This window comes from Drosophila persimilis, unplaced genomic scaffold (assembly GCF_003286085.1).
Source record: "Drosophila persimilis strain 14011-0111.01,24,50 unplaced genomic scaffold, DperRS2 tig00000700-arrow-arrow-pilon, whole genome shotgun sequence".
Taxonomy (NCBI): Eukaryota; Metazoa; Arthropoda; class Insecta; order Diptera; family Drosophilidae; genus Drosophila; species Drosophila persimilis.
In genome coordinates this window covers 961,249-981,893 of record NW_020825340.1, presented here as the reverse complement: position 1 = coordinate 981,893, position 20,645 = coordinate 961,249, and the positions used below count along the sequence as shown (strand labels likewise).

The following is a 20,645-nucleotide window of genomic DNA, read 5'->3' as shown; positions in this document are numbered from 1 at the left end:
AAAATAAATATTCAATATTTAGAAAAACATGCATATAAATATACATGTTTGTGCGGCCCACAAGTGTACATACATACATATGTACATATATAAACAACCATAGGTGAAGCAATCTAGTACATATATCGAATCGTTGTTTTCTAGTTAATTAGGTGGTTTAGCGCACCCCTACATATGCCCCCTGTTCGAGTGTGAGTGTTGAATATTTATCGCTTCTTCGACTTGGATGCCATTAGGGGGGTCTGTGTGAAAGAATACGTGATTAGCCAGTGGCTATTCGGACTAATTTATAAGCGGCTGCGAGTGAGAATGAGAGTGTGTGCGAGTGGGCGTTGGGCAGGGACTGGGACAGGGGCCCCTTAGGTACGGTACACTACTACATATGTAGGTATCACTCTGTATGTGTGTCATCATTTTCCATTTTCCATGAAAGAAGACGATCCAAAGAGCAAGAGGAACTTTCGCTGCTTTCGCGAACTTTTTGGTGGCATGCGTCGAGAGCCACCGAGCGACAGAGTAACAATAATATTTCGCACCGCGGACGTGTTCAGAGTCGAGTCCCAGCTTCCGAGACCCCAGTACGGAACAGTACGAGTGTTTGTCTGCCCTGCCCTGCCCTGCCCTGCCCTGCCCCCCAAGTGCAGTCGCTAAAGGTGTGCTGTGCTTTGTGTGTCCATCAGTATTTTTGTTGTGTGTGGTGCAGTGTAATTTGCGGACTGGCAAATTGAAAACGAGGCGCCAACGAAAATGAATGCCCGGAAAATGCGACACAAAAGAATAATGGTTTGGGGGAACACTCCACTCCACTCCTCTCCCGATCCCGATCCCGATTCCCGCATATATGGCGGATATATGCGCCATCAAAAATTAATTAAATAAAGTGCATTAAAGCGAAATCAACCGATATGAGCGCACAAAAGCTAATTAGCATTTAAAGCGCAATTAAAAAGTGAAGCCAAAATGAGATGAGGCTCTGCTCTGCCAAATGAAAATCAACTTCAGCCGCGAGAAAAGCCAAAAACCCGAAAACTCAAAAAACCAAAAAAACCAAAAAGCCAGAAACTGGCAATAATACAAGAAAAAAAATACACACACACACACACACACATACACACTCCAATTGCTTGCAAGTGAAACAATTAAATGACATTTTAAGCGAATTTTCTTCTCATGCTTCAACCGCTTTCTACGAGTGTATGGACTCTTTTCTGCTATTTTCGTGTGGATATTGCTACCCCGAAAAACTCGGGGGAAAATCGTGTGCTGCCGCGTGGAGACGTGGAGAGACCAGAAAGACCAGAAAGACCAGAATCCAATAAAAAAATATATAAAAAAAGAAGAAAAAAATTAAAAAAGAAGAACTACACTCAGAAATAGAATATTAGAGACGTGCTCTCGGACGCGGCAGTAAAAATTCTGTAATAGTCGGCGGGTCCGGGTCCGGGGCCTGGCCAGGCGACCTGCATACACATCTATACAATCTATAGATACGAATACGAATGTAGTATCTACGTATCTATCCATCTTTCCGCCGCTTCCTAGGCCCTGTCTCCGTCGCCGACTTGTCGTTCATCGACGGCAACCAAATGTTTTTTTTTATATTTCACTTTTTTGCTCTTTTTTTTTGTTGCTGTTGCTGTTGCTGTTTCTGTTGCTGTTGGTGTCGGCTCTCAAAGATATTCACCAAAACTATCATTGAGTGCTCTTGTTGTTGCTGGTTTTGCTGGGGTGTTTGCATAGAGATTCTTATAAATATGGGGCTGACTGACACTAGTGGCGTGCGATAAAAGGTGCGCTGGTGTACCAGCACCCCCAGGAATGGCTGATGATTCAGTTAGAATTAGAATGGGGGCTAGGTAGCTTCATGGCTTTAGCATTTCCATTTTCCTTTTGATTTTCACCTTGTCAAGGCTTTGTTTTTCCGCTTTTTGGCAAACGTTTTCTTGAATATCTGCCAAATGGGCTTTAATATAATTTAATTTGTTGCTGGCGCTGGTTATTAATTGGGTAATAAAAGTCAGTCTGCCACATCTGAAGTGCGTAAGCAGTTCCACTTTGGCCATAAATATGTTTTAATTAATTTTTGTTCGCCCCATTCATTGACGCTCTCCGATTTCATATTCATATGCAGACAATGCACTTTATTATGACCGCCAGTGTAGCGCACCGCTCGCTCCCTTGGCACGCACTATCTCGCTCGCACACACACACATGATTGTACTTACAGCTATCCCCGAAGCTCGTCGTTCCACTGCTTCTGCTGATGATGCTTCTGCTTGCGCCACTGCTTGCTCTGCTGCTTCTCTGGTACCCCTCCACAAAGATGTGAAAATGTAGACTGATGAAAAACCAACAAAAACAAGCGCCAGCCAGTGATCATTGCGTAAAGTTTTTCCTCGGTTCTCGTTGAGTTTCTGGCGCTGTTTCAGTTTCAGTTCGCCGATGGTGCGCTTACAAAACGCCGGCTGGCGGCGGACGGGCACGCGCTCCCAGACACCCACCTATCCACCCACCAACGCTCTTGCACGCGGACAGACACGAACCGACAGCCACTCTTGAGGGAAAAGAGTGTTGAATGCAATTTGGCGGTGAAAGTGCAAACTGCAGCGCGGGGGCGGGTCGAAGGCGAATCGGATGGGGTCGCGTAGGGATGGGTCTCACGATTCAGGGGGCTGCTGCGGTCGAAGCCACTTGGAGCGAACGTTGGCAATTTTCTGGCGTTATTTTTGGATTAAGCAGCGCCAAATTGTAACAGACGGTAAGCACCCACCCACCCACTCACTCACATTAAAACAAATAAATAAGTATTTTCCCAACACACTCGTGCCTGGTCTGTGTTTATTTGTTGATTATTAGTGTACTTTAGTGTAACCCCACCCCGATCCCCCATGGAGTTCCCAAGAGAGAGAGAGAGCTAGCTAGAAGCTAAATTAAATATTTAAACGATCCAACTAAAACAAAATCAGAAACACAATGCTGTCCGTTAATAATTAAATGAGCAAGAGCCAGTCGGAAAGCCTGGCAAACATCAAGGCAAGCGTGAAAGCCGACCACCTACCCACGTACCCACGTACCCACCCGCTTTTAGCCAGTTTTTGGGGATTTCGAGAAGCGCAATCCGCAACCAGGCAGCCTCCACTCAGACACACAGATGCGTCGTCGTCGACACACAGATTTGCGAAATCTAACAATATTTGCACCTGATTTCAATGCATACACACACGCAGACACGCATGCATATATAGCCATGATTATAGTTTATATAGCAACCACCCACACCCACGACCCACACCCACGACCCACCACATCACACTCATCCTCTCACACATGCCCCACGGAGTCGAGTCGAGTCGAGAGATGATAATGATGTCGATGGTGCTGTTTCTGTTTCTGGTTCTGATGCTGGTTCTGGTGCTGCCAAAATGAACGCACAGCAGGAAAAAAAGAGAACCGAAGAGAGATGTTAATTACGAAAGCGCGAAAGTCCTCATACCTTATACCCTAACTGAATTCATAGCCGAAATAAACAGCATTTTATGATCATTTAAATAAAACATTGATTTCTAGCCGCAGATATTGTCTCTGTGGGGGCAAACTTTAGTTGTTTGCCAGAAAACAGCCATAAAATAGGCTGGGAATATCTAGCTGAATTTTAAAGGTATTTCTGAAAGTTTATAGGGCTTTAATGAAGAGGTTTCAATAGTTCGTAAGGGCAAACTTGTATAATCTAATTATAAGAGTTCTTTACTCCTGCCAACGATTCAATAATAGTATCTAACAATCTTCAGCTGAACTTAAGGAATCCTTAGACATTGCTTCCAAAGATCCTTATAACATTTCGTTGTAGAAATGATAGACAAAACAGACCGAAGAAAAGAATTCAAGGAAATATCTGCTTCTGATTTGCTCGCAATCCCAGCAGAGCCCAATGTATTTGAGGAATTTCAATAAGAAAACCGCATCGCATAGTGTCGTGGAGATTGCTCGCCTGAAAAGAGTATGGAAACTGCTACAGTGGGTGGCTTGAGTGGGTTGTCTCTAGGCATATGGTATAGGTAGAAGAATATTGTTTCTGTGGCACCTCACACACCTCCCCCCCCCTTTCGTTTCCCTTCCCCCACACAATACTCATGTTTAACTTTCCTTTCCTTTTTTTTTTTATTCAAACATTATTTTAGTGAAAATTTTTTATGCAAATTCTCTTACAATTCCTGTGCTAAGTACATAGAATGCAGCACGCACCTGTTCGGCTTGCCTGTGTGTGTGTGTGTGTGTGTGTGTGTGTGTGTTGAGTGGGGGCTGTGTGCTGGTGTGTGTGTGCGAGTTGTGTTAAACTTTAATTGGGACATCAAGTGGCAAGCTCTTGCCGCTCTGGCTCTGGCTCTGGCTCTGCCACTGCCATTGCCACTGGCTTCCTGCCTTTTGTGCTGTAATTTGCATAATATTTTATTAAATGTTGATTAATTTGTGCGATTCTTGGGTGCCGTTTCCGGGTGCCACGATTGCCACAGCAGCAGCCGTAGCAGCTGTGTGGCAGCTGCCACGACGTGGCATGCAACCGCGGCCGAGGCAAAAGCAAAAGCAGCTCAATTAAAACGCATAAAATACGAGCAAACACACCAAAATACTTCATTACGATTATTTCAAGTGTCTTTTATTGCATTTTCCAACCATTTTCAACAATCAGCCGCTCCCTCGCACTCTCCTTGTTCTGCTGTCTCTCTTCTCTTCTCTCTCATCTGCTCTTCTCTTTTGATGATGATGATTATGATTTTCATACATTTTCCATCTCTGATGCGGATTTTGATACATTTTCCGTCGAACACAAGTGTACATACATATGTACATCAGTGGAAATGACGCAAATCTGAACAATAATATCTTTGCTTTTCCTCACAGCTGCTAATTTTATTTGAGGTGACACACAAGGCGGGAATTTCAAAATAGAGCAAACAGCAGACAGATATGTAGATAGAAAGACAGAAAGATAGTGTGCGGCTAAAAAGAAAGGGGCCGAAAGACGTACACATAAGCGTTGAGAGCCAGAGCCAGAGCGAGAGCGAGAGAAGATACCATCTGAATCGAGTCGAGTGTGTGTGGAAAATATGAGTATGAGCAAAAAAAAAATTGAGCACATTTCAATATTTTTTGCCGCTGTCTTGGCCTCTATTTTTAGGCCCCAAAAACAACACAAAATCCCATATAACATATACACATGTATATTTTTGTTCCTTTTTGTTTTTTTGCCCAGCAAGCAGTGCTCTCAAATTAGTTTAAGATACATTTCTCAATGTGACAGAAGTGAGTGAGTCGCAGCAAATTGGAAAAAATCATATAGTTATAGTATATCTGTATCTTTAAGATTTTTTTTTGGTTTTTTTTCCGTGTGTAATTTGTGAGCAGCAGCTGTAAAATCGGAACAGATTCCAATGATTCCAGTGCATACAATTGCTCGTATATATTCTTTTTTTTTACGTGTGTTGTATAAATAGTAGTGCTGGCATTGAAGTGTTTTTGTGCTGCTATCAAAAGTGTATTCGTTTTGGTGGAAAACTCTGAAAAGTTGTCTTGACCAGATTTCCCCTCTTTCTCTCTCTCTCTCTCTCAATTTGTTGAACAATTTTCAAAATCCTTGTATTTGTCATCATTAATCAATCAATCAATCAACAAATTCCACAAAAAACTCATTGAACAAATATATAGCATTTCGTGATTACAAGTATATATGTATGTAAGGGGTCTGCTTGAAACGACTATGTGACAATGTACATACATACATATATGCACATATGTACTTCGATTCCAAATTAAGATATATTAATACATTATTAAATAAAAACAGTGGTTTTTATACATATATATCTCTCAATTAACTTGATTTATCTGCAAATGCAACACGTCTGTGGCTTATATAAATTTAAATATTTGAGTGGTGAAAATATAATTGATGGCCAGGTGTTTTCAATGTTGAGAATGAATTCATTTCAACCTTGGAAAGTGTCAATAGCTGTGTCGATATAATGATGTCCCTCTGTCCGTTTGTCGGAGCGTATACTGGGACATTCCCCTTGGTCTTTCAAATTTTGAGCTGCAACTTGTCGCAGAACCTTAAAGACAACTATAGAACAGTGCCAAGTGAAAGCATACATATCTTGCTAAGAGAAACTATAATCAGAAATGAAAGAAAAATTACTTTGTAGGGCTCCTGGCTTTGTTCGATTATCATTAAAAGTTACAAATGCACAAACCTGTAGTCTGAGCATTAAACAATATGGATTTTGTGCAGCCAGCTCTCTCACAAAGACTATCCCCGATTAAACTTGTATTCCTTCCATCAACTTTTGTACAAATTAAATTCCTGTTTATACCATTTCCATTCCCGTTCCCATTGCCGCTCCCGCACTCATCCAGTTTCCCTTTTTTGCATTTTCAATTACAGAACGAACAACGACCGACAATTAACGATTAACATTAAGTCCAACAGAAACTGAAAGCTGAAGTGGGGGAAAACTGAAAAGTGTTTGGAATTCTGTTTTCCAACAACAACAGCAACAACAACAGAACAGCCACAAGCAACCAGAAACCAGAGAACACCAACAAAAAGAGCAACAACTTGTAAACCACTCTTAAAACGATAAGCGGATCCAAGTCCCACACAGAAGTTTTTACTACGAGAAAAAACTGCAGAAGAGTTTGGGGCAGAAAATTTAAAAAAATATTTTTTATCAACAATATTTTTCGAAAAACTTTTTGAAGAAACCCGAACAGCATCAGAAGAAAGAAAGAGAATAAGAGAGGAAGAAAAGCCAAAGCCAAAGCCAAACTCAAACAGCAAGCAGAAGAAAGCAGCAACAAGCAGCGACAAGCAGCAGAGGAAAAGCAGTTGGAAAAAAGAAAAGAAACCAAAGCAAAGGAGATATCAAAATGGCCGCCCTACAACGGAAGCTGGTGCACAAGCAGTTCAACTCCCCAATGGGCCTCTACTCCCAGGAGAACGTCAAGGCCACGTTGAACCGCGAGCTGAAGGCCTTCGGCGGCGAGGGGTGAGTAGTCGTTTGGGCGTGTGGCGCCCTGAACTGAAATGATTATTAAACATTTAAATGCATAATTTTATAGACAAGATGAAAGGCAGTCATCAGCCAGTGCCAAAGGCTGATGAAAAGTGCCCATAAAAGGCGAGGGGATGGGGCATGAGGCATGGGTTTTGGGGTATGGGGTAGGGGTCTGGGCGGATTGTATATCTATTTAGCTGTTATTCTGTCGTGTACTTATATGCTGTCTGCCTGCCCCCAAGAACAGGTGTACAAAACACATCAATTTGGTGTGGAGAGGGGGGATAGCCATGCTCATTGCAGCGCGGCAACGACTGCACCAGTGACAGAGGCAGAGACAAAAACAGCGACAGCGACAGCGACAGCTACAGCTACAGCTACACCAATTTTTTGTGTCTCTCCCTCTCTCAAATTCAGAGAGGCGACACAGAGACAACCTCCACAATTAAATGCTTTGACGTTTAATTGTAATTACCAAAAAGCTTTATATGCAGCGACAGCAGCAGCAGCAGTAGCAGCGACTGCGACGCGTATCTCAAAGATGCTTTAGACTTGAAATTGTACAAGTATTTGTGGCTGCTGCTGCTGCGGCTGCTGCTGCTGCAACAACACTATCTCTTTCATTGTTGTTTGCAATTGTTGTTTAAATAAACCGGCCTGGCACACCCCCCCTCCCACCTAGCCCCTGGGAGACCCCCACCTAAGATCTGCTGAGATCTGCTCGGGTGAGCAAAAACTTTAAGTGGCTTTCAGTTATACGGGGACTATGCGTGCGACAAAACGTGTGCAACAGCAACAGTAGCAGCAGTAGCAGCAGCAGCACAGGCAACAGTAGCTGGCAATTTAATTACCAAAAAAAAAATTGAAAACTTTCAAACACATTCGCGTGTGCGTGCGGCTCGTGTGCTCGTGTGAGGTGTTTCCCCCATTTAGGGTAAACTTTTGCCGAGAGACAGCTGAGCCAGGGTCTGCGTCTGCCCCTGGAGCAACTTCCATTTAACTGCCATTCAAAATGTACGTGAATCTTTAAGATACGCTTTTATGTAACCCGTAACACACACAGCACAGCACAGCGCAGCACAGCACAGCACAGCACAGGCACTGGCACAGGGGCTGCAAAGTAAAGACGTCAGCAATTCGAATGAGTCACACGAACCAAATTGGGCACCGTTACAACAAGTGCAACAACAATATCAACAAACAAGAGGCAGGCGCCTAGCCAAAAGTTGTGATGCATCTCGTTGACTGGCTGCCCACTCATGAGGGGCTGATTCACGGGGCAAGGGACATGGGACATGGGGCATGGTGCATGGGGCACGAAACACCACTCAATTAATCCTTTTCCTAAAAAAGTGCCAAAACATTTATCAGCAAATCTCATCTGCCCTTAAATCACTTTCTCAACGAAGTACTCGCCTCTCACTCGTAATTATATGGGCAAATATTTGGCAAAATCTTATTTAGAAATCAACGAAATGAATTTCTATTTATTTTCGGGGGGCCAAATACGAGTATTTGTGTGCTCTGCAAATGAAAGTGTCTGTTAATATTTGTGATTAGTCGGAATTAATCAACTAATTAAAGTTGACGGATGCCAGATACAGATACAGATACAGATACCGATACCGATGCCACAGGGGAGTGTTAGCTTTCGAGGGATTAATCATCGAGTTCATTGTCAAATGTAAAAACTGTAATAAAAGTGAACTTTATGGGGTTTTTCGCTGCGGAAGGCCCTTTTGGAAGCATTCCTCTGGTTAGAAGCTTTCCACTAATTCGTAAACACATTCTTGAACATCTTTCTTTATCACTTTACTTGCCACATTTTTCTGCATTGTTGCTTGCGTTACATTTATCTCGCTTGTTATCTGCCAAAAAAGATAATAATGTTTCCCTGATAATCACACTCGAAAGCCCACTTCAGACGGTTTTAGCCACAGCTTTTAGCCACGAAATAATCGGAATCTTTTCCTTTAAGATACAACTTGTTTTGGCCATTTTTAAAGGCAGCCTCGGACGCATCCATTCCCCAATTTCTGCTTTTGGGTTCCCCAATCCAATTTAAATTCCCCTTTTCTTGCAACAGCTCCTGAGAGCATCATAATATATTCATTTGAGTCTCTCTCTATCTACACGTACATATATCAAATATCGTAACAATTTGTTTAGCTTCTAGTTGGGCGGGTGGGAGTTGTATCAGTGCTCAATTGGTGCAGGTTTCAGTGGGTGCTGGTTCCGGTGCTGGTGCTGGTGCTGTGTTCCGTGTGTGCCCCTCACTTGCAGTAGGCCTTGATCTCATAGATGGTGCACGACTTGGCACAACATTCGTTCACAATTCCGCGCATTTGGCGCCTGGTAGACATTAGGGAGTTGTGCCGCCAGGGGAGCCGAACACCCTCGGGCAGGACCGCACCCACGGCCGCCGCATCATCAGCGGTGTCCGCATCATCCAGTGCCGGCTCGGACATGTGGTCCACGTAATCGAACAGATCCACTGCAAAGGAAGGTGTTCGAATGTGAATCGTTGCAAACGGGAGTTGAAGCCGAAACCAAAACAAAACCAAAACCAAAAAGCCAGTAGTTGCCTTTGCCGTCGAAGTTTTCGATGGAATACTCACGTAAGCCGCGCTTGTGGGGAATTCGGGCATTGAACCCATTGGGGCACATCATGTCCATGGCTTCGGACAGCTTGTCGCCGCACAGCCTGCTGGATCGCTTGCTGGGCACCCCGTGGGTCCAGCTGCAGAGGGACACGAGCAGCAGGAGCACGGAGACTAGCATTTGCATCTTGGTGGAGGTGGCGGCCATCATGGGTATCTGAAGTAGCTCTTTGGAGTAGACTGTTCCGGTCAAAGACAAGTTGCCAGCCAAGACGCTGTTCGGGATGTGGATGCATTGGCAGACACTGCCAGGCGCTTTTATATCCACTGGCGCAGCGAGGTGCTTGTCAGAGTCGATTATCATCCGCTTCTTTTGGGGTCAGCGTGGGTCGAGGTGCGCGCACGCGAATTTCAATGCCAGACCAGGAGAAGGATGTGGTGTTGCTGTGGCAGGTAGAGTTTGCTGACGCTGGGACAGGGACTAATTTATGCCCATAAGAACAGCAGAACTATATGACGAGAGACAGAGCATATCCCTATTAATAAACAAACCCGTGCAGAAGGCATGGCAACTCGTGGTAGGGTAAAAGGTCTTTGTCTTTTCATTTTCAATCAGATATTTCCTATGCATTTAGCTTTTTCACGGTAACTTTCCTGTTTTCCCGTTAATTTTGACAGAAATTCATCATAAAACCTCAATTAGTTTAAAAAAATTGCATATATTTAATTTAACATAAAAAACATATTTAAAATAAATAATTTATACGAAAAATAGAGAGTAAAATGAACGTTGGCAGGATACGAACCAACAATTTTCAATTTCTTGCACAAACGCACAGGTTGAAGCAGTGCAAGCAGTGGAAGCAGTGCATCCTATTGCTGTGTACAGCTTTTGCATCGGCAAGGCAGTACTTTTTGCACTGCCAAGCCTTGGAATCCGTTAGAGCAGTGAAAATTCAAATTTTATTATTCTAATTCACTTTTCCGCAATTTATTCATTATTTTTACTAAAAAAATTTCTGTTTAAACACAATATTTGCAGGATTGAAGTCGACGATCAAATCGCCAAGCCCCTGAACCTTGCCAATTCGGCCGTTCTAAGAGCTGTCGAAGAGGAAGAGCAGCAAGCCAAATGCGGTAAGATTAAACCTTTCCAGCCATTTTAGTGTATCGTTTAGTGCGTGTCTTGTGTCCACACAAAACAGAAAGTATGTTAAACAGTGTAAAGCATTCAACAAACACAGCCACGCCCACTCACAGTGCCCCGTCCAGACTCCGTATTGATTGTGCAGCAAACTTTAATTGATTGAAAAACCATGCCCCAAAGACTTTTACCCCCAAGAAAGACAGAGTCGCACGCGACAGCGTGATGGGGATGGCCTGCATCATACGCTGCACCAGCAGCTGCTGGATCAGATCAAGACCCACTACCTCAGCCACCAGCAGGACATCACCATCGACCGGGACACGGTGCTCAAGATCAATCGCATGGCCACCAAGCGACATATGCTCAAGCGGGATCACAGCTGGCCGCCTACGGAGGCGGAAGCGGTGGCAATAACCGCAAGCAGCCCGGATCTGAGCCACATCCCCTCTTGTGCCTCGCACAGCATTGAGGCACTGCGCGAGAAGTTCCAGAGTCCGACGATGATCATCGAACCCACGGCCAAGCAGGTGCGCGAACAGAGGCAACGAGAGGGCTCCAAGGAGCGTCCAATCACACCTCTTAGAACCACGGAACTGCAGTTGGCCCAGGTCTACCACCAGACGCCTGTTGCGAAGGGCTTCTCTGCCCCGGAGACCAAAGCAGCCGATGTAGATCTGGGTCTGGTGGCCCCCCGATGCGAGTACTACGAGCAGCTGGCCCACAAGCGACCCACAACGCCCACAACACTCACGATCACTCCTTACAGGCCAAGGCCCAAGCGACAGGCCTACTCCCTGGACCGCGGACGCTCCCGCAAGCGGACGGTGGCAGCAGCTGGAGCTCCAGAGCTGCCGCCGCCCAAGCCACGATCCACGAAGGTGCCGAAGGTCCAGCGCAGATGCATCAAGCTAGCCACCGAAGTGAAGATCTCCTACGATAACGAGGCCGATAGCGAAGAGGAGGACAAGCCCAAGCCCAAGGTCGCTACCAGCCAAGAGGTGGACTTGGAGGCCGTTCCGCTGCCACCGATACCCAGAGAAGCCCAAGCAGCTGCCGCCCAGAACGAGGGCTTGCCAAGAAAGTCACCAGCGGTAATTGACAGCCTGGCAGTCAAGCGGCAGCAGCAGATGGCTCTGGCCCTGGCCAGCACCAGCACCGGCACCGGCCGTCCCAGTCAGAGTCCGAGCCAGGAGCTGGGTGCTGGTACCGCCGCCACTCGCATCATACCAGTCCGCGTTGAGGCATCGGGCGATCTTCAGCTTCAGCCGAGTGCCCAGCAGATCTACGACGACGCCTGCACCTACCTGCAGCAGGACCAGCAGGAGATGGAGGATGCATCCAATGTCCATGCTCCCTGTGGCACCACCTATGTAAGCGCAACCAGTGGCATCAAGCTGCTCCAGCGGCAGGCCAGTGTGGCCAGGACAACAACCAACAGCAACAGTGCTCCCACTCCACCACCTCCACCACCGCCGCCAATGCCAGTCCCTCCCAAGATGCGGCCCAAGTCCGGCGAGGAATCAGTGGCCAGGGCCAAGCAAGCCCGTCGCCAGGGCGGAGTCTACAGCACGGAAACGGCGACGGAATCAGAGGCGGAGAAGCAACACGAGGCTCATGTGGAGATTTCGCAGCTGGAAGCAAAGTATGCCCACATACAGCAGTCCATAGCGGAGCACCTGCGTCAGATAGATACCTACATGGAAAACGCTAAGATGGCACTGCAACGGAGTGTCCAAACCACTCCTGTGCCCACAGTCGAAGGCGCTGTCACTGCCACTCCACCTCCTCCACCACCACCACCACCGCCTCCTGCTCCAGCATCTCTGCAGATCAGACCAGATAGCGGCCACAACGAATTGTGGGACATGTTCTCCTCGCGCCAGTCGCCCATTCTGGCCGTGGAGAGTCCTCTGCAAGCGATACTCCGTCAGATCTACTGCCGTGCATCGGGAAGACCCGGCAGCGTGGCCAAAGAAGAGTCCATAGCGGAGGCGGCCAACGAAGAGATCACCGAGAATGTGCCGATTGTGGAACGAGCCCTCGAGGACCTGCACAGAATCGCCCTGGCACTGGACAAGCAACAGGGGCAGCCACAGCCGGATCTGGCGATGGAACAGCATCAGAAGCAGGATCTGGAGAAACTATTGCAAGTAGAACACATGACGACGCCAGCTGCGGTCAAAGCTCAACACGTTGTCATCGAGGATGAGGAGGAGGATGCGGAAGATGCGGAAGATGCGGAAGATGCGGAAGATGCGGAGTACCGACATGTGTCCGATGTGATTGCCAACTACGAGCAGCTCTCAACGGGAAAACCGCCCCAGCAAGAGACAAAGCAGGACGCAAAACCAGACGCAGAGCCAGAGAGTCAGTGCCACAAGGAAGAGGAACAGAAGGAGGATAAGGAAAAGGATGAGCAATGCTCCCATCAGGATACCACCACCACCGATCACAGCATCTGCTGCCCGGTTTGCAATGAGCTTCGCTACTCCCCGAACAACTGGAGCAAGCTCACGAAGGCGGACCAGTGGCGCATCGCCAACCTGCACAACGAGCCCATGGAGAACTACAAGGCCACCTACGAGATACGGAGTCCGTACATATCCCGCCAGATCTCCTGGGAGGACACCCAGAGTGCGGAGGAGAAGTCAGAGAGAACCGAGAACCAGCAGCCGGAGAAACTGCAGCGTCAGCGCAGCTTCGTGGAGATTGTGACCACGCGAGCCCCAGATTCTCCTCCTCCTCCTGCACCTCCTCCACCGCCTCCTCTGCGTTTGAATCTTCCGGCAGCGGAGATCACCTGGCAGCGGAGTAGATCGCCCAGTCCTCTGTCCTCCCGAAAGTATCCGGCGCCACTGATCGAGGCACCGCACCGGGCCAGCTCACCCTTTGGGCTCAATCCGGTGATTGGCAAGATGCCCCCCGCGCCTTCGCCATCGCCATTGCCACTTCCTCCCACAGCTCTGGAGTCAAAGTTCTCGCACGTCCCCCAATTGGAGGGTCACAACATCGGGCTGCTCGTCCGCACCGCCACGGAACCCCTGCAGCAGAGCATGGTTGCCTCCTCCTCACTGCTGGCCTCCACGCCCCCAGCCACACCCCGGTCTGCCCGGGGTCAACCATCACCTTTTGATTTTTCAGTGGACTCTAGCAAGTTCAGATCGCTGGCGGCCAGCGAGGACGAGTCGGAGCCGTCCCGACAGCCATCCGTGCGGGATTTCAATGTAAATCGATCGTTCGATAATGTATCGCCACGCCCCTATCTGGGCATTGAAGGTGCGTGGGAATCTCCCCCGCCCCCACTTCCTTGCCGTTTTCCTATGTGTGATGTTATATATTCCTTCGTAGATCTGTGTCATAATATTCTTTGTCTGTGGTTCCGTGTCTGACTAATAGGAAAATGATTCGGTTTTGTGTGAATCTTTCACGAATGTTTGGGATTCAAAATCACATGAGAATCTTTCCGAGAATCAAAATTGTTCGACTATATACTTGTATATCATTTTCGATACTCCTCAAGGGCCTCTATGATAAAAATTTTCCAATTTCCAGACCATTATCATTAATTTCCAAACCATTCCGTACCATACATAGCTCGTTTGATTAGTTTTATGAGTAGTATCTTATAGCACTGACTTCTATGGGAATCAGAAATTTTATCTGTGACGTGTGACGGCCATCAAAGCGAATTTGTTGTGTGGCTAACGAGCGGCTAGCACATCGTATCGTATCGAATATACTATACCCGTATGAGTATTCAAACATTATGCCAAAATAATTGAAGACACTCGTATGCACATACATATTGTATGTGGATGTGGTATATGGTATATGGGGATATGTAGCAGACAGATGAGTTACAAGTTTGCTAATAAATTTAATGAGCCAACTTGTGTCGTACACCTGTGAGAATACGTTTAAAAACAGATTTGTTAGTTGGGCCAAGATGACAGACGTTTAATTTTAGCCAATCTAGCGATGGGTAGTCCGCGCAGTCACCCTTGAGTCACAGACTAAATCCGCAAGATCTTTGGGATAGGATGGGAGGGACAGATGCGTTGGATAGATGGATGGATGGATGGATGGTTAAGTAGATGGATCAGGCATGACAGATCGCCATAACAATAAACACCATCATATCTATAGGTAAAAGACAGTCATCAGCGACCCAGCCCCAAAGTATTGCTCAGCAATCTATAAAGATCTGGGGGCAGCGCAGAAATATGCCAGGCATCCAAGCATATACGAATAGATATACACGTAGAAGTATATATACCTACATATATATCTATATAGGTATATGCATATACATGTACATATATATACATACATATATAGGTATAGCCAGACACCTTGAGATCGGCTGCCGTGAGTGAGTGAGTGAGCAAATGTAGCAGATATGTATAGGCAGTGGCAGCATTTCAAGGTGCGCCCACAAATCACAAGAATCGAAGGTGTAAACAATGCCAGAAGTGGGCCAGGAGCAGAGCCAGAGGAAGGGTACGGTACGGTACGGTAACCCTAAGAGTCAGCAGCATCATTAGCAGCCGCCACTTGCCCACTTTCCACCCACTTTCCCCCCACTTTCCACCACTTTCGCCCACTTTCGACCACTCTCCCATTCAGGAGATCTCTCTCTCTCTCTCTCTCTCTCTCTCAGAGATCTGTATCTCCCCGCAACCCACACGAATGCAGATAAATCTGTATCTTGGCCATTTCGATTCGGCTCTCGATTTTGGCTAACAATAATTTCCTCTGTCTGCATCGCTCTGGCTCTGGCTCTGGCTGGCTCCTCACTTAGTAGCATACATCGAAGGCAAACATATCGCGAACGATCAGCGGCCAGCGCGAACGATCAACGAATTAGCAAATAGCCAAATAGAAAATAGAAATTAAATTGGGCAGAATCCGAATCCCGTAACCGCAAATCGAACGAAATTTTCACGGTGTTTGTTGTTCCCTTCTGCCGATCATCTGTTTTAATTCTTCATTTTCAACGAAATCGATCCGAAAAAAACAAAAAAACAAAAAACCCAAACGAAACGCGCGCCGTATCGATCTGCAATTTGCCAAAAAAGAGCAAATAATCCAAGAAAGAAAGCGAATTATATGATATTTCCTGTGGTGTCTCCCCAATTCCCAAATCGAAGCAATTGATTATATCTGAGGGGGTTATATAACGAACGCTCTCACCCCCGATCGAACGACTGGCCGAATTTTTTTTGTGTGTGGTGCTCGCGGACAAGAAGTCAAAAAATAGCTGCAAAAAGCTACAACATATAGAAGCTATATATCTGTATTTGTTATTTTTGATATCTGCGCAAGAATAATTTTATTCTTACGCAAAAGAGATCTCGATCCAACCCGATCCGAACCGAATATACAGATAGCCATACTATATAGCCAGGCAGCAACGATGGGTGCCCAGTGGAAGATCATTAACCAAAACTACAAGAATCTGGAGGGTAAACACACACACACACACACACTCGCTATCTCCCTCTCTCTCTATAGATATAGATAAGTCATGTGGCTGGTGTGCCTTGGCAACATGTTGCATGTGGCTGGGGCAACATCATCACCTTATGAGTAATGTCACATTCCTTGCTTTCGACTCGTTTTCATCGTCTAAATTTAGCCACAATGACAGCAGCATCTGTGTATCTGCGGGGACGGGACTCTCCCCCCTCCCCCTCCCTCTCCTACGGTCTCCTTCTCCGTCTCTCTGTGCGAATTGCGAACTGCGAGCATTGCACATTGTATATTGTATAATTTTAATTGGCTTAAATCATTTTCAAATTGTTTGTCTTGCACCATGTATCCAAGGCCAAGCAACGCCCACGTTTGACCGCATTTTGTTGAATGTTTTACACTGCAACAGCCGCCGCCAGCCCCTATATGAATGCCCCCCACGAAAAAACAGCTGCTGCAGCAGAATCTCATTCTAATTGGTGTATCCGTCCTCCCATTTCTGCAGGCTATAAGCGCGTGGCCTGGCCACCCGCCTCGGAGGAGCGCATTATCCGTGAGTTCACTCCGCAACCGCAGACCCAGAGCCCGGCACCCGGAGCTGGCGGCTACTATCCCCAGCCAACGGCAGCTGCTCCACAGCCAAGTGCTGTTCCAGCTCAGGTAATTTGCGATATCCGTAGCTGTTTAATTCCTGGATTGTACATATATAGTAGTCAAGACTTGTGTAAATATAATTGTATCTGCAACTGTCACAACTAGTGTCTCCGTCTCCGATTCCGTCTCCGTCTCCACTGATGTACATAGCCATACTCCTACACAGAGACACACACACACACACACTTATACACTCCTAGCACATACCTATACATAACTACGCACTGACCTAACTTTCAGGGTCCCATTTATAACAACGTCCAGCCACGATCCACTCCAACACCTCAGCCACGAGCCACTCAGCCACAGGTACAGGCACAGGCACCTCAGCAGCAATTCCAATACGGTTCCACACCTGCCCAGGGTCCGGTTCCCTCTCAGTACCCAGACCAAAGCTATCCCCATGATCAGCAGCCCGTGCAGTACACACAGGCGCAGTTCAATAGACAATCCTCGAGGGAGCTTGTCCAGGCCCCAGCTCCAGCGGCTGCTTCCGATGCGTATCCCAACTATCAGTCGAACTACCAGAGGCAGCCATCGCAGGAGCCCCTGATGGCGTTGGACAATACGGGCGGTGGCTGGAAGCCCATTCGTGCACCGTTGCCTAAGTCGCACCATGACTACACTCCGGCCGGAGGAGCACCTTACCAGGGATCAGCCCCTCAGCAGCAGCAGCGACCAGCCTATCTACAGCAGGTACAGAAAGGAATTCGATGAATGAATGGATACTTTGATGCTAGAACTCTCTTGCCGCTGCTGAGCCGTCTCTCTCTATCCCTCTATCGTACAGAACGCGTTGATATCCCTACTATATCTATCGTAGACACTTACTAAACTGTGCATTCAACGGTTTCCTTGTGTAATCACTGTAATCACCGACTTCTGCATGCCCTTTATTGCTCCACTAATCGCTTTCTGTAGCTGTAACTATAGTTAACAAATGGCTTACTATTCTGCTTTTGCTTCTTCTCTGCGACTTTCAGCTGTAAAACTTCGCACAATATAATCTCTACATCTAATCCCCTTCCGCTTGACCACTAACCTGAATCGGATATTAACTTCCATCTTATAACTATGGTCTATATGTCTATCTCTATCTCGAACATATATTCTCTCTCTTTCCACATCGTCTGTGTGTGTCGTTTACATCTCCCAACCAACCAACCACACACCCATCTACAACATCCTTAACACCCGTGATCGAAACCCAAATGCACCAACGAACCACCAAATGCACCATTGAACCAATAGCAGCCACAATACGGTAGCCAGCAGCAGCAGCAGCAGCCACAGCCACAGCCACAGTCTGTGGCACCTCAGTGGCAACAACAGCAGCCAGCTGCATCCCAGCAACCTGCCCCTCAGTGGCAACAGCAGCAGCAGCAACAGCCTGCACCTCAGTGGCAACAGCAGCAATACCAGGCTCAGCCTCTGGCTCAGGCCCAGGCTCCCTATCAGGCGCCTGCGCAGTCATCATACCAGACGTCACCCTATCAGCAGGCACCACCACAGCAACACCAGCAGCAACAACCGTCCTACTATCCACAGCAAAACGGTGGCTCGACCTATGCTCAACCCCAGTACAATTCTTATTCGCAGCCCCAACAACAGCAGCAGCAACTGCCGTATTCGCAGGATCAGACAGATCAGCAGCAGCAGCAGCAGCACCAGGTGCCCGTTGCCTTTGCTGGCCAGGACGCTGGCTATCGTGGCGCCAGTCCCGGCATCATTACCTTGCGTAAAGAGGCACCCGTCTCGCAGCAGTCTGCGCCAGTCTACACTTCGCAGCCTGCCGCCGTCAGCTATCAGGGTAAGAACTAGCCCCATAGATCCTTTCACATATATGTATAATCTTTTGATAATCCCTCTACAGGAGGCAGCAAATTGCGCGGAGATTTGAAATGGCCACCACCAGAGTACAAGGAAGCGGCTGCACGCGAGAATGAGGAACGTCGCCAGTTGGCCTTGGGCCCTGTCTGCCGTCCCAGAAAAGTAAATAGGGTAAGATTTCCCACCCCTTTCAACCCTACTAAAACCCCCCCCAAAACATCAAATTTTACTAGAACAACTTTCGTCAGGACTACACATCCTTCTTTGCCAAGCATCAGCTGAACAACGCCTATCCCAGCTACAAGGTGCCCCCAGGCACCCAACACATGTTCGCCTAAGTCTGGAGAATCGGTTGGTTGTAAGAGACGCAGCAGGAGAGGAGCAGAAAGAACATAAATTCAATGGAACCCACTTCATAATATAACACTAGAAACGATCACACAAATGTATATGTTACTAAAACGAGAAACTAACGAACCAAACCACACTATCTATAGAATATACATATACAATTGTTATACTAATCTTAAATGACCACTAACGACGCCATATATACATATATCTATATATCATATATAACGAAACGATTGCCAGGGGTCTGTAGAACCCCTGAGTAGATGAAATACATTACTACAGAAGAGCGGCTGTGTTCCACTCGCCAAACAATGGATCCCCTCCGGCTAGAACGGAATGGACCCATTGGTAAAGTACATACCGAACTGGAACTGCAACCGCCCCTTAATCCATAAATGACCCAAAAGGAATGACCCAAGAACCAAGAAACCAGGGCATTGGATAACGAAGGAGGAAGAGATGATTCTCTATGTACCCATACTATATACACATATTTTGGAGCATGTGCATATAGTATGGCTAAGATAGCAGAAGTTGAGAACTATATAGTAAACCATATAGCGATAGATTCTAAGATATGTAACATAATTGTTACACTGTTAACTAGCAAATGAAACGGAAACGATGCGACCCAAGACGGAAACTGAAAATGAGATTGAAACCTTGTTCTAGAGCCTAAGGCATTACTAATCTATTATATTCTATTATATATATAACGTGGATCCTGCCGGATAGCTAAGACTAAGGCCCCGTTTCGGCGCCACCTCTTGGCCTAGGGCAAGCACCCCCACTAACTGTATATTGTAAAACGAAAGGAGTGCAGCCCGAGGCGAAGATCTTGGCTCAGCCCTTGAAAAAGAGTACACTTAGGAGCTGTCCGGCTAGGCGTCTTATTGTTTATTGTTTGAATTTGCATGCTTTTTTTTTTGCTTATATCTATACTATATATATATACGATATACTTTATGACCAAATGGTCGACCAGCACATGAAAAAAAAACCGTCAAATAACCCCCGCATAGAAAGTTATACTACAAGATGAAGCTACAACGCCAATCAGTTCTGTGAGTCATCATCAGTCATCAATGAAAACAACGAAATCAACCGAAAAGTGCCCCAGACCCCCCATTCAGACCCCGGAATGACCGATCTTCCCACCCCACAAAGGCCGGCAATACAGCTTGCCCCATGCACTGGATTGGCAGAGTGCCCCCCTCCAAAACATCACCTCCGGATGCAGCATAGAGCAGGGGGCCCGAGACCAATCCACCGGCGGTAAACAGTATGAGGATGCCATTGCCTGCTGTATGTGCACGGCCCGAGCTCTGTGCGTGGCCTTGGCGCGGTGCAGGGGGGTCGGTCCGGACCGCGGGGCTGGTGGCAGCCACAACTCTCAGACTTTACCAATTACTAAGACCAGCAATGTCAAACCGAATCAATCATACACTACGATGATGTATAACTAATATGAGAAATGAAAACTATACTAAAATAAACGGAAAGTTTCTGAATACTCGCGACGAGAAGAAAGATGGA

The 20,645-nt window shown here is 46.8% G+C and overlaps 2 protein-coding genes across 10 annotated transcripts; one reads left to right on the top strand and one right to left on the bottom strand.

Annotated features, from left to right (window-relative positions):
- The first annotated feature begins 2,433 nt into the window (after window positions 1-2,433).
- On the top strand, window positions 2,434-20,641 carry LOC6602815 (ataxin-2 homolog). Of its 9 annotated transcripts, none has more exons than XM_026992004.1 (9): window positions 2,445-2,758; window positions 6,440-7,043; window positions 10,695-10,789; window positions 10,980-14,075; window positions 16,777-16,931; window positions 17,166-17,621; window positions 18,525-18,735; window positions 18,799-18,917; window positions 18,989-20,641. In XM_026992004.1, exons 2-9 carry the CDS (start codon window positions 6,925-6,927, stop codon window positions 19,091-19,093), a joined length of 4,356 nt encoding a protein of 1,451 aa, XP_026847805.1. In that variant the 5' UTR covers window positions 2,445-2,758; window positions 6,440-6,924; the 3' UTR covers window positions 19,094-20,641. The 9 variants fall into 9 exon arrangements, with proteins under 9 accessions (XP_026847811.1, XP_026847812.1, XP_026847810.1 ...); XM_026992007.1 differs by having other exon boundaries at window positions 18,799-18,926; window positions 19,004-20,641; XM_026992003.1 differs by having other exon boundaries at window positions 18,799-18,926.
- LOC6602817 (probable insulin-like peptide 5) lies at window positions 8,993-10,175 on the bottom strand. The gene is made up of 2 exons (XM_002027783.2): window positions 9,671-10,175; window positions 8,993-9,546 (listed from the first exon to the last, which is right to left on the bottom strand). The coding sequence occupies exons 1-2, from the start codon at window positions 10,014-10,016 to the stop codon at window positions 9,326-9,328; spliced, it is 567 nt and encodes a 188-aa protein (XP_002027819.2). The 5' UTR covers window positions 10,017-10,175; the 3' UTR covers window positions 8,993-9,325.
- Window positions 20,642-20,645: the final 4 nt, after the last annotated feature.